This window comes from Mastigoproctus giganteus, chromosome 5, assembly GCF_048544385.1.
Source record: "Mastigoproctus giganteus isolate SK-2022 chromosome 5, ASM4854438v1, whole genome shotgun sequence".
Lineage (NCBI taxonomy): Eukaryota > Metazoa > Arthropoda > Arachnida > Uropygi > Thelyphonidae > Mastigoproctus > Mastigoproctus giganteus.
The window spans coordinates 9,399,073-9,413,354 of record NC_143579.1 but is presented as its reverse complement, the minus strand read 5'-3'; the positions used below and the strand labels follow the sequence as shown (position 1 = coordinate 9,413,354).

Sequence of the window (14,282 nt, the reverse complement as noted above, 5' to 3'; positions counted from 1 at the left end):
TTCTTCCCATTCTGTTTTTTATTCGTTTTCACCAAGTGTATAAGTTATCTTGAATTTTGCTACATTAAACAAAGCTGCCACTTTTCTGGCAATTCTTGAAGCCTGTTCAAGTCATCCTGAGGAAGTGCTACTTGGCACATATCATTAATGACTCTCCCAATCTTTACATCTTCTAAATCTTGACATCACAGCTTGTATCCCTTCATCAATGTCTTTTTACGAAAATCAGAAACGTTAGTCTAAGAACTGATTGTTAGGGAACCCCACTTCTGACATTACACCAATTTGAAGAATATCCATTAATCTCAACCTTCTGCCCTGCAGCCACCCTGCAATTCATTTAAGAACTTTTGCAGTAATAACACGTTCCAGCTTGTACAGTAACCACTCCTCATGAGGGACTGCGTAAAATGCCATGCTAAAATCCAAATAACTATGTTAAAATTGTTCCCTACATCCAGTTCATGAGTAACTGTGTGAAAATAGCTTAGTTAGTCAAACATGATTTTCCCTTAACAAAACCATGTGTGTGTGTGTGTGTGTGTGTGTGTGTGTGTGTGTGTGTGTGTGTGTGTGTGTGTGTGTGTCCTTCAAAATGCCATTTCTTTCTAAATGTCCCTGGATTGCACTCTTAATCATAGCTTCTAAAATTTTCCCTACCACTGAACTCGGGCTAATTGGTCTGTAGTTACTGACTTCACTCTTAGAACTGCTTTTATGTATTGGCGATACATTAGCCAACACATAAAAGCAGTATTGGATACAAAAGAAATACAATACAAAAGAAATCTTGTGTCTAATGATGCCCTCAAAATTAGCCTTACTTTTTTTTTTTTTTTAGGCTTAAGCTTTTCTAATAAACAGTCATCTGCAACATTGAAATCACTAATTTCATATATCTAAGCCTCTCCTCACTGTGAAGAGTCTTTCATCAACCAGGTTATCCAAGACTTTTTCACACCCAGTTTATAAATAAATAAATTTTCTGTTTATACTCCAGCACAACAATCAAGTCAGTAGAATTTACAATAAATTGTCAATACAACTATTTATCGTATTTAGTAGTCACGGGCTTGAACTCCGGTCCACTCAAGGAACGTGTGCTATGCACTCTCGCTCCTGACCACTGGGCTACTTCGAGCCTTATATAGCAGCCTTCTTTGTGGGACAGTATCAAAAGTTTATATATGCCAAAATTGTTACTTACATACAGCTGTTGCGCCTCCGTATCCAGTTGGGCAGGAGCAGCAGTGCATAGCACATGCTTCTTGATTAGACCGGGGTTCAAGCCCGTGACCACCAAATACGGAGGAAAGGTCAGGGAATGACCACCGCATATCCCCGGAGCAATATGGCCTTAGTTGCTAATGCTCCTAAAAACCAAATAACAAACAAACAAACATCCAGCTGTTTGGGCTGTATCATAGTAATTTACCAGAATGGTCAGGCTTGTCTTCTCCCTTCAGCAGACCCATGTAGATCTAGTCAAGGTCCCACAGAAATTAAATTCATGGCCTATAGTTATCCAACTTTTCTATAGTGCCTTTGTGGATTGTGGTGACATTAGCATTCTCCAGTCCAAAGTTTTCCCATGAGTCTAATGACTCTCTCATTAACATTCCCGATGGTTTGATACACTCATATGCAGCCCTTTTTAATTATAACTATCTTCTCCTGGAGCTTTTCTAATTCTTCTGTTGATTAAGACATTACCTATTTCGTGGCAGTTAGAGGTATTTGTTCAGCTGTTCAGCCATTTCTGCTGAGCTTTCTATGGACCTTCCATTGCAACCAATTAAGGGATAATTTTTAATACTGTTCTTTTGTATTCCATATGAGAACTCCTTATCTCCATTCTTACATCTCTTTACTAGTGCTTTCTTGTAAAATTTTCTGTCACAATTTTCTGTAACTGTCCTTGTGTCTTTTGGTCAATTAATCTCTTAACCTCATCTATCATACATTTTGACATCTTATATTTAAGTGTACAGGACGTTAAGTGTCATATTGGCTAATCTCTCTCTCTCTCTCTCTTCTTTTTTTTTTTTTTTTTTTTATAATATTTAACTTAACTGACTCCCGCTTAATGCTGATTCATTCCGGAAAAACAGAGCCTAAGTGAATCCGCGCTAAGCGAGCTCTGCATTCCCATAAGGTAACATGTATTTGTAAGTTGCGGTCGGTGCCATAGGATATTTCCTAATCAATAATAAACGTTAGTGAAAAGATGCACAAATGTTGGTCAAAATATTTAATATTCAAATATTTGTACATATAAAATATTCTGCATTACATACGTATATAATTATGTGGTAACTATTTACGTATCAAAATTAAACTTATTTCCAATTAAAATCATGAATTTAATTGATCTAAATTGATTTTGATTGATTTAATTTAATCATAAAAAATGTGTCAATTGGGTTGAACTTTGGCCCTCTTCTAAATAAACTAAAAGGGATATTAATTTTAAATCCCCCACAGCGTTTCCACCCAACAATAAAAAGTCACCCGATCCTTCGCCGCTTTGAAACCTGGCATGTTTTTTGCTTCTTTCAATATGAAACTTCTTTTGGGCATTCGTTTTCACAAAAGTCCTGCTTCATCTATGTTATAAACTTGTTGAGAAGTATAACACATAATATTCCTCTTCAATAATTTTAACAAGTTCTTTTTTGAAAGTTTCGGCTCCTTGATCTGCACTTGTGGCTTCTCCTTAGATTTTAAATCTATTCAACCAGCCCTTACCAGTTTTAAATGGTTCCACATTTTTTTTTTTTTTTTAGGTGAGTTTTCTTCAGATCATCATATTGGCTAATCTCTCTTCTTTTTTTTTTTTTTTTTTTCATAATATTTAACTTAACTGAATTCTGCATTGAACTTTATCTTCAGTAAAATTAGTTAAAGTCTTTTCCATTTCAATCCTAATAGCCGGCCTAGCCCTAGTTGCTTGCAGTGGAACAGCTATCTTTCCCGCTGCTAAAATTAATTCTTGATTTTTTTATAATTGTTCTTACAGTTAAACTGGCAAGTCGTAAATTATGGTACACATCCGCTTGTCATTGACGGGAATCGATTCGCTTCAAAACGTCTAATTTAATTTTCAAATTCAATCTTTTTCTTACATTTATAGTCTTCGTACTGTGCTCAGACATTGGTTTTTCATTCTTATCGGCCATTATTAACTCTTCTAAAATGTGACTGCGTTGGTTGCATTAATTATGATACAATGTTCAAGTAAACTGTCCGTTACGCACGATGTCTAATACTGTACTGAGGGATGACTAGACTTCAGATAAATGCATATAAAGCAAATATTACAAGGAATATACTTGATAATTTTTTTAAAATGTTGATCTCTGAACTACGTAACAAGTTACTGTACTGCAATTAAATTAGCATGCGAGAAAATTTCACTGAGTGTAGGAAAATTTCTCAAGTCAGCATGGGAAACGTTTTAATGCTGTTTTGTTATTCATTTCCAAGCTATCGACTCCATCAAATGAAACAATTTCGTTAAATATGCCAAAAATGCAATCTGTAAAAGAGCGTTATAGTGATCTGTGACAGCATTATAGTCAGATACGGGTTATAATATAAGAACAGCATTATAGCAAATCAGCATAAAGCAAACCTCGTTATAACAGGGGCCTGCTGTATGTGTTTTAGGTGATCTCAATACTTGGATATAGTATTCCAAGTGCAGTCTTACAATTGCCTTATACCAGTGGTTTTCAACCTTTTTTTAATAACAGCACTGCTAAGTTATTTTATTTTGCGGCACCCACTCAATTTTCTGCCTGTTAGATCCAATTCTCTCTCTCTCTCTCTCTCTCTCTCTCTCTCTCTCTCTCTCTCTCTCTCTCTGTGTAATATTAAAAAATGTTATATGATAGTTATTACAATAATATAATTATAAAAATTACATTTTGTAATACAAATTATATGTATACAGTATATAATAATTTTATTCTTTATATAGAGGTACTAAGTAAACATAAATTATAGATCACAAAATTAAAAAGCAACGGTACACCTTTTTTATAATTAAATAAACATAAATTTTAAAAAATAATAATAAGTTTAAGTAACTTAAACCCAAATTACGTGGCACCCCTGAATTGTTGTTGCGGCACCCCGGTTGGTAACCACTGCCTTATACAGTGTGATTATGACCTTCTTATATCTCTACAGGCCATTGTTCAGTAAATAATCAAAAGGCTCCCTGTCTGCACTTCTCAGAACTTCAAAGTAGCCCATGTCTTAACTTCCAGATCCTTTTCATCTTTTGTTTTTAAGTCAACCCCATCAAGTCAAGAAGTTATTTTGACATTCACAATTCTCAAGTGTAAGACTTTGAGAATTGGGGACATAAAAAAAAAAAAATACAATTAAAAGGATGGTCAGAAGAGTGGCACAATCCTGCACTTTTCTGACCATCCTTGAAGCTTGTCCAAGTCATCCTGCAGGAGCACTGCTTGACACTGATCATTAACCACCCCCCCCAACCTTGACATCATCAATGTTGTTTGTGAAAATCAGTAATAAGTGGTCACAGAATTGATCATCAGAGGACTCAACTTCTGATTACACCAATCTGAAGAATATCCATTGATTACAACCTTCTGCATCTTTGCCTGCAGCCACCCTATGATCCAGTTATACAATCTTACTTAATCCTAATGATCCTAATGTGTTCCTAATTAGGATCCAGTTCGCAAACTGGAACCTAATCCAGTTTGCACAGCAATCTCTCCTGAGGAACTGAACCAAATGCCCTGCTAAAGTCCAAATAAAATTTTAAATTATTCCTACATCCAACTCATGAGCAACTGTATCATGAAAATAACTATTTTCATGATACATGACAAAACCATTTTGTGTGTTCTTCAGAATTCCATCTCATTTCCTAGATAGTCATATCCCTGGATTACCCTCTTAATAATTGCCTCAGAGGTGTTTCTTATGACTGAGTCAGCCTAACTGTTCTGTAGCTGCCCACTTTGCTCTTAGAACCATCTCTGTGTATTGATGGTACATTGACACTTCTCCAATCCAAAGTCCTCTCTCAAGTCCAGTGATAATTTTTTACTGAACCCAGCAGTGGTGGTACCCAATTTTCTTTTTAATTTTGAAAAATGTTTTATTTTTTTTTTAAATTATTATTATTTTTTAATTCTGCTTAAACAGCACCAACTGAAGGGGTAGCCTTGGGGATAAGCACTGGACTGCCAGTAATGACGACATGGGTTTGAGCCTCAGAAAAATAAAGTTTATATCAACTTTTTAAAAATTTAAATAGTTTCTTCCTGTTTATCAAATCTAAACTTATAGATGCTTTATTGGATGTTCTTCTCGTCCTTCAACTTATATCATGCAAATTGTCATCAGATAACCTTTTATTTTGAAATTTTCCTATATGATATGTATATGTGTTAAGACACTCTGTCCGCTGCAGTGTGACACAAGGTCATATAAGATCTGCTGACGAGGCTACTAGAGACGGTCGTGTTCAAAGCCGCTAAGTGGATTTTTCTTATTTATTGATTTGAAATTATTGTTTTTCAAAAACTTTTGATTTAAATTTAGTAGTATAACATTATTTTGTGATTTTCTGATTAATTTGGTGTATTTATTCTTTACTCGGCCTTGTAATTGCATAAAAGTATCGGTAAAGGTTTCCACGTGTTTCAACTCCAGTACCGTTCGTAATTTTCCCGCCTTTGTGATACGATAGTTATATACCGTACTAGATAGCGTTAGTTGAACTTCGTTAGCAGTTAAATTGTACGTTTAAATAAATACATATAACGACTTAGATTACGAACGTAATATAATTAATTATATTTAACATAATTAATAACATAACATAATTAATTATAATTAATTAATAAATTAATAGAATCATGACTCAGACCAGAGCGGCAAAGCAAAAGGCTCAAGCTAATGGAAGTGCTGTGGCTCAGAGCAGAACTGAGGGGAGCAGTTGTCCTCTGACTCACAGCCTTATAAAATGCGCTGTTTGCTTGATGTTTGCACAGCAATCAGGTACGGGACATGATACTGCCAAGGGGGATGTCTCTGTGTGTGCGCGCGATGCAAGGAGTGTATCGATATCAAGCAACAACTCGGCGTTCTTGTGGGCCTATATGAGAGCTTGAAGGACAGGGTGGATGCCCTCGAAGAAACTAAATTGAGGGGGCCCATCAAGCTCTCAGCTGCCCACATCAACGCCAGAGCTTGCACTTGGGCATCGCGTGACACAGAGACAACCCCCAAGGCAGAATGCGCTGGTCCCGAAGGAACTAGTAGTTGTTGGTGACTCTATTGTCAGGGAAACGGGGAACATGCTTTGTAAAAAAGATAAGTGGAACAGGACCGGGGTATGTCTGCCAGGGGCAAAGGTTGATGACGTTGTAGAGCGAATATCATCTTTTAAGGGCACAAAAGGTGATATAGTTGTACACGTTGGCACTAATAATATTAAGAGTAGGAGACCGGCAGAATTACTTAACAAGTACAGATCACTGTTGAACAAAAGCCGAGAATTAGGGTTGAATTTGAAAGTGTCTGCAATTCTGCCCAGACACGATAGAAGGGAGTATATGATGAGAGCCTTGTCGATCAGTTCGGCCCTGGAAAGATTGTGCAAGGCTCAAGGGGTAGAATTTTTTTCAGCCTGGACTGTACTTGTTAACAGGAGAGATTGCTTCTACAGGGATGGGATACACTTAAATAGAAAGGGTGCAAAAATATTTGCTGATGCTATCGAGGCAGTGTTAGGTGGGTCGGAAAACTGCTAGCTTGGGGGGAGACAAGGACCAATAGATTGACAGTAGCCACTGGCAGAGGTGAAAGATTCTTGCACTGCTTCTATTAGAATGAGCAGAAGCCTGGAAAACAAGATGCATGGTATTTCAGAGACTGCTGGGAGCCATTGCAGTACAAGTAAACACATGGGTTGTGTTAGGGTAGCTAAGAATAGAAACAGGTGCAGGTATACTTGCGTGTACACCAATGCTAGGAGTTTAGTAAATAAATTTGATGAATTTGAGGTATTGCTCAAAACATCAAAGGCAGATATTGTTGGGATATCAGAGACGTGGTGTCACACAGATATAAGGAATGCAGAACTGGAATTTGGGGAGTACAACGTCTACAGAAAGGATAGACAGGATAGGAAGGGGGGAGGGGATATGCTATTAGTTAAGAAACACATAAAAACCAAGGAAGTGAAGCCAGTCGACATCGCCAGACAGTGCAGTGTTGAGTCAGTTTGGTGTGACATAAGCATTGGGAGATCAAAATTGAGAGTAGGAGTGTGCTATAGGCCTAATGACTCTGATGAGTATAATAAGAAATTGTACAGGGAAATAGTGGGCCAGTAAATCAGAGAGTCTTATAATGGGGGATTGTAATTTCCCAGATATTGACTGGAATTTGGGAGCTGGTCACTCACACACTAGCAAAGCTTTTGTGGATTTATTGGATGATTGTTTTCTACATCAGCATGTTCGGGAGGCAACTAGAGGGAGTAATACTCTTGATTTGATTATCAGTAGTGATTCTTCATGCATTAAGAATCTGCAGGTAAATGAACCACTAGGTGGCAGTGATCACAGTGTGGTGAAGTGGGATTTACTCAAAGAGGTAACTACCATTAGGGGTAAAGGGAAGGGTTATTGCTTCCGTAAAGGCGACTACGATGGACTGAGACAGTATTTAAATTCTATACAGTGGGACCAACTGATGATGTTACCAACAGCAAATTCAAAATGGGAAGCATTCAAAGAACTTATCTTGGAAGCTACTAGGCTTTACATACCAACTAAGAAATATTGTTCAAGGTTTAGGCCAAAATGGATGTCAGATGAACTAATGAGGCATATGGCAGAGAAGAAAAATGCATGGGATACTTACAAATTAACACATGACACAGAAGCCTATGATAGATACAAGTTGATATGCAACCAAGTTACAAAGGAGGTTAGGCAGGCAAAGGCAGATTACGAGAAATCCTTGGCAAGGGATGCAAAGAAAAACAGCAAAGAGTTCTTTACTTATGTTAACTCTAGAAGGAAGGGGATGAATCAGATTGGTCCACTTGATATTGATGGGTCAACTGTTGATGATCCTGCTCAGGTAGCTAACAAACTAAATGAATATTTTGCATCGACATTCACACATGAGGAGTTATTCAGCGAGGGGAATGCCAGAGGAGTATTCACCTCTAGCAGTAAGCTACAGAATCTTGAAATAACTGGGAGTAAAGTGGAGGAGAAACTGTTGAAGATAAACACAAGAAAGGCACCCGGGGTGGATGGGATCTATCCAGTTATATTAAAGGAGGCAGCAAAGGAAGTAAGCAAACCCTTAGCCATAATTATGAGAGCTTCCTTGGACTCAGGGGAGTTACCCATAGACTAGAAATGTGCAAATGTGACCCCAATATACAAAGGAGGATCAAAGGCTGACACAAGTAATTATAGACCTGTGAGCTTAACTTCTGTTCCAGGAAAATTAATGGAGGCACTGGTTAAAGAAGCACTGCAGGATTATTTAGACAAGACTTCAGTTATAGCTCAGACACAGCATGGTTTTGTTAAGGGGAAGTCTTGCCTGACCAACTTGATTGGATATTATGATGCAGTCACAAAAGAACTGGATGCAGGGAATAACTTTGATATTATATACTTGGATCTTAGAAAGGCTTTTGATACTGTTGCACATGGAAGACTGCTACACAAATTGGAGCAGTGTGACATTATAGGTAAATTGCTGCTATGGATAAAGGGGTGGTTGAGGGGGAGAAGACAGAGAGTTGTAATCAATGGACACTGCTCATCGTGGACTAATGTTATTAGTGGAGTCCCTCAGGGCTCAGTGTTGGGTCCATTATTGTTTTCTGTATTTATAAATGATATTGATGATGGTATATCAAGCTTAATGTCCAAGTTTGCAGATGATACAAAGGTTGGCAGGGTTGTCAAGGACACTACTGACACTATGCTACTGCAACAGGATCTGGAAAGGTTGAGCAGATGGGCTGAGAGGTGGCAAATGAAGTTTAACATTGACAAATGTAAAGTACTACACATGGGAAACAGCAACCCCAGAGCAACGTATCAACTCTGTGGTACTACACTGACAGTGGTAGAGAATGAAAGGGACTTGGGGGTGGTTGTGCAGGCAGGTATGAAGTTCTCTGAGCAGTGCAGACGGGCTGCAAGAGTAGCTCATGGAGTATTGTCAATGATATACAGGAATTTTTCCAGCAGGGATAAGGAGGTGATTATTCCATTGTATAAGGCAATGATCAGGCCGCACCTAGAGTACTGTATACAGGTCTGGAGGCCTCATTTCAAGAAGGATGTAGAGCTGCTGGAACGAGTACAGAGAAGGGCAACAAGATTAGTGAATGGAACAAAGGGGTGCTCTTACGAAGAAAGGCTTAAGTTTTGCAAATTACAGTGTCTGGAGACTAGGCACCAGCGAGGTGATCTGATAGAGGTGTATAAAGCCTTGAATGGTTTAAGCATGCTCAATGCTGATGGGATTCTTCCTCTAGCTCAGAAAAATCACCTGAGAGGGCATAAATTCAAATTGAGGAAAGACAGATGTAGGATAGACGTGAGGAAATTTGCCTTTAGCCAGCGGGTGGTTGGTTGGTGGAACAGACTTCCATCCCTTGTGGTGGAGGTTGATAGCCTAAATAAGTTTAAGGCTCAGCTGGACAGGTATTTGGAACGAACAGGGGGTGAAATAAGCTTGCTTTCTTGCATCAAATGCCTCTACAAATGCTAATGCTAATTTCATATTTTTTTGATATACTGCAGTACTTATAGCATGCACTTTTTAAGTTTTAATAAAAAATTCAAATGAAAATTTTAAAACATGCTGTGTGTTTTATGCCTTCTATTTTCCAAATATCAAGAAAAAAATTGATTCTGCTGAAAATAGTAAAAAACATTTCAGGCATAAAATAGAAATCAGTCTCTTGGTCTCTTCCATTTTCCAAGTTAAAAGACTAAAGTGTGCAAAATTCCAAACATGCACATAAATTTCTGCTTATTAAGTATATATAAATATTAAAAACATTATATATATTCAATACTATTAGTTACTTCTGTTTTTGAGTTTATTTCAAAATTTAATGCAAGTTTCATGCATTGTGAAGTGTGCAAAATTTAAAACTACACATCTTGTTTCCTGCATGTGAGGCCATATGGAGGGAATATCAGGTTTCACTTTCCTGTCTTTACTCTGTGGAAGCAATCCTTCAAAAACAGCTAGTGGTAAGAATATGGATGTTTATTGAACTGGTGGGAGAAGAATTATAAGTAACGGGAAACTTTAAACAAAAAAAACACAGCATCAACACTTATCCAATCCCATGCTCAAGCAAAAATAGTTGCGAAGATGGTAGTGGGCCACCTCAGAAACTATTGCAGTAAAAGTTTGACTATATTTAGGAATATAGAAAAATTGCAGATTTGCAATCATTAGTTACCGGTTAAAGCAGGAATATTATTTTTGAGGGTGAGTAACCTGTCAGCTTACCTACCACTGGCTTAGAAGTGATTTGGCCTTAGGTTGCTAATGGATTTTGCCCATTACAGTTTCTCTTTCAGTGTTTAAGATAATTAGTAATTGCACACAAGTGCTCTCTAGAGCTAATTGAAGTGTAATCTTTTTTCCATGTGTGTTACTTCCCTAATCTACCAAACTAGCAGTTTCTCTATACTCTTAATGCTCCTCAGTGGCATTAGCAGAAACCCCTTGCACCTCCTCTCTTTAATTGAATACAATCTTTACAAAATAAATTTCTCTGCATGGCTGCTCCACCAAGCTTAGAGAATCCACAGGGCTTTTGTCATGAAATCCCTCCTGTTATGTCTGGCCAGATTTGCAGACAGAAAAACATTGTCCTATTTCATAACCAATTCGTCAGTTAGTATAAGCTTCATTAAAATCATTAGTTCCCACATGTATTACCATGCACCTACTAGTACCAGCTGATAAGTTATTTGTTACATCAATAATTTTTGCATCCAGTAGATATACAGTTGCTTTTGTCCACCAGTGTGTATTATATAATTGTATTAGTATTGAAATTATTTTCCCAAAAACTTGAATCTTCTTTAGTACAAACAGGTAATTATAAGTAATTGTTTTCTCTTTTAGGATATTCTAATGATGTGCTGGGCATATAAGGCTACTGAACGACCAGAATTTAGCAAACTTTTGAATATCCTTTCTCGTCTACCACTATTACCCAAGAAGAGGCTTGCCCGTAGTCCTTCGCACCCTATCCATCTTTCACGCTCAGCAGAGTCAGTCTTCTAGATTTCATCTCTTCTCATTGTACATAGTGAACTAAGACCAGGTCACAGGTGATCCAGGTGCACATATGCTGGTACCATCATTAGCAGTGCAACAACAGGTCAGCTTTAACACAGCTATGCATGTCTGTGCAGCAACTTTATTTCACATCTTGTTAATGCAGTATCTGTAATAATTGTTGCAAATGTATAGGTACTGTATGTACAGAATTACTTATCTCATTTTTGCCTTGTTCATATGGGATGCATATCAGCAAACTATAATGGTTGCTGAAATCTCCAGTTCTATTGGAGTTGGACTGCTGCACGACCAGCATTTTTTGAGAACAGTGTATAAATGCAAAATAAGCTCAACATTACTCATTTCACCTATGGTGAAATCTTCATCTTCATAATATAGCATTTATGTGCATCAACTGTAGTATTTTGTTGATTTTCATTCTTCACATGAAAAGTATTACTAGTGAGATGTTGGTAAAAAAAAAAAAAAAAAAAAAAAATTGCATATGATTGCTTTTGTACATATTGTGAATTTCTTTTTTTTTTTTTTTTCTCCAGTCATTTAATTTATTACTCACTTAGATAGCTTGTACATGCCAGTAACAAGAAAGACATGCTGGTCAGGTCTTTTTGTTGTCAAGCCAAGTGACAAGTAGTGAATTGTAGAATTTTTAAATATGAGTTCTTGTAAAGTTATGACATGAAAAATTTAAGGACTATGTGGAATTTAAATTATACTGAGCTTATCCCCTTTCTTTGGCTGTTATAATGTAGAAATGAAATTAAGTTCCTAACAGCGGTCCCTCACAGGTACTTAGCATAGTATTGCATATGAATAATAGCCTCTCTTTCTCTCCCTCTCTCCTCCACTTCCCCCAGATACATACACACATACCTTGTGTAGTTTTAACTGTTTTCTTTTCTAATTCAAATTAAATTATTTTTGTTAATTTTACAAAACTGTGAGACTGTTCTGCATGCACAAATTCTACACGTCATTTTTAATGACAGAAAAATATATATTGGTGAAACTCCTGATGTAAACTATTGGAATCTTAAATATATATTGTAATATTCTGATTTCATTTATGTTAAACTTTAGTCAAAGAAAGTATGGGTGTGTGTATGCGCATGTGTGTGTCCATATCTCTCTCTCTCTCTCTCTCTCTCTCTCTCTCTCTCTCTCTCTCTCTCTCTCTCTCTCTCTCTCTCTCTCTCTGTGTGTGTGTGTGTGTGTGTGTGTGTACAGTGGATTTCAGTTATTTGGGCCACTGGTTAATCAAGGCAGCCGTTTATTTGGGTCAAATCGTAAAAAACAGAACCAATCAAAAAAATAGCCAGGGTTTACTTAGCTTAACTGGGAAAACATGCCGTTTTAATCGGGGCAAGAGACCACAGCAAAAAGATTACCCTACAATTGTCTGTGACCGTACCACATGGTTTTGTCGGATTTCTTAGAGGTCACAACCATAAAACAATTAGCAGTCACCTCTTTATTGGGCTTTTCTGTTAGTGCAATTTATCGTAAATGGACAGTAAACTCGATCTTATTGAATTTGCGATGATACCAACAGCTGGAATTCTGTGGGTTATTATGGTGAAATGTGTTTACACTTCCATGGAATCTTCAGTCATAAAAAAATTAATTTTCAGAATCTTCTCTTCATTCCTATTTTTAAAGCTTTGTAACTTGTTACTCCGTTCTCACTTGCTCGTATCATGTTACTTGCAATTTGTGTGCGCCGTGTTCTTTGTTATTGATTGCTTATCTTTTAACCCCCACCTACAAATGTCAGTGAAAAGAAATATCAACTAGTTAGTACGTACATATTACAGTACGTATTAATAATTCTGATGATCACGTATATTCCAATTTTCACGTATCATTTAATTTTTTAATTGGTAAGGTAATAAAGGGTAAATTTGTGCTTAAAATATCTTTACTTTTAAAGCCTGTGGATAATATTCCTCCTATTTTCGCTAATTAGAATCAAATTAAAATTCCATTCACAAACATGATCACAATGACTGGCACTTACTACACATAGTGAACGCATCGGTACTTTACTATGGTGAGTCCATTGTAACGTGATTTGATTGTACAGTGAACCAATTGTAAAGTGGGGGGTCATTGTACTTTTAACTATTTACATGAAACTTCGGATAATTGGGGCAGCCACTTAATCGGGCCAAAATGCACTAGTCCCGATATGTCCCAAATAACCGGAATCGACTGTGTGTGTATATATATATGTATACATATATATATATATATATGTATGTAGATATATATGTTAATCTACGTATATAAAAAAAAGCCAAAACTAAAGTATGTATAAAGCAAATTTAACTGCCTTATTTTGTCATTGCTGTTTTTGTTATTTTTGTTTACCAAATTTTAACATAAGTAGTATTCATTGATGCTGTGCATATAAAAAATAAATCAGAATGAGACATGTCTTTGTTTTGATTATGCCTTTTAAGATTTCCAAAATGTGTTTTTTTTTTATATATATATATATATATATATATATAATTTTTTTTTTTTTTTTTTTTGCACAGACATGAAAATTTATATAGTCGTCCCTTTTTGAACACACTATTTCTTTGGATACATAGTAAAGAAGTAAAAGGGCACATTTTGAATATGCTATATATAAACAAACTCTGTTATATTTTGGCAGCTGCACTTTTTGATTTCTTATTTGTAGAGAATAAAATTGATAAATCATCAAATCTTCCAGTACTAAACTTTAAAAATGTAATAAAATTTTAACTGTTGGCTTATATGACAAAGCTATCTTTGTCAGATATAACAAAATTGCTATGTGATTGATTTACTTCATTCCTCCCCCCCCCCCATTGAAAGCAATAACAGCTGCATGCCACCATTCTCACTGATAGTACTACAGCACAAATTTAAATTTTCGTAAGAATTGG

General features: G+C 36.5%; 1 protein-coding gene across 4 annotated transcripts in view; it reads left to right on the top strand.

The window, feature by feature from the left end:
* ksr (kinase suppressor of ras) overlaps positions 1-11,733 on the top strand; it is a 341,876-nt gene extending 330,143 nt beyond the window's left edge. For all 4 annotated transcript variants that reach the window (XM_090373903.1, XM_090373901.1, XM_090373904.1 and 1 more), the window contains exon 19: positions 11,185-11,733. In XM_090373903.1, coding sequence (XP_090230029.1) covers positions 11,185-11,346 — 162 coding nt within the window. In that variant the 3' untranslated portion in view covers positions 11,347-11,733. The remainder of the gene's footprint in view (positions 1-11,184) is intronic.
* Positions 11,734-14,282: the final 2,549 nt, after the last annotated feature.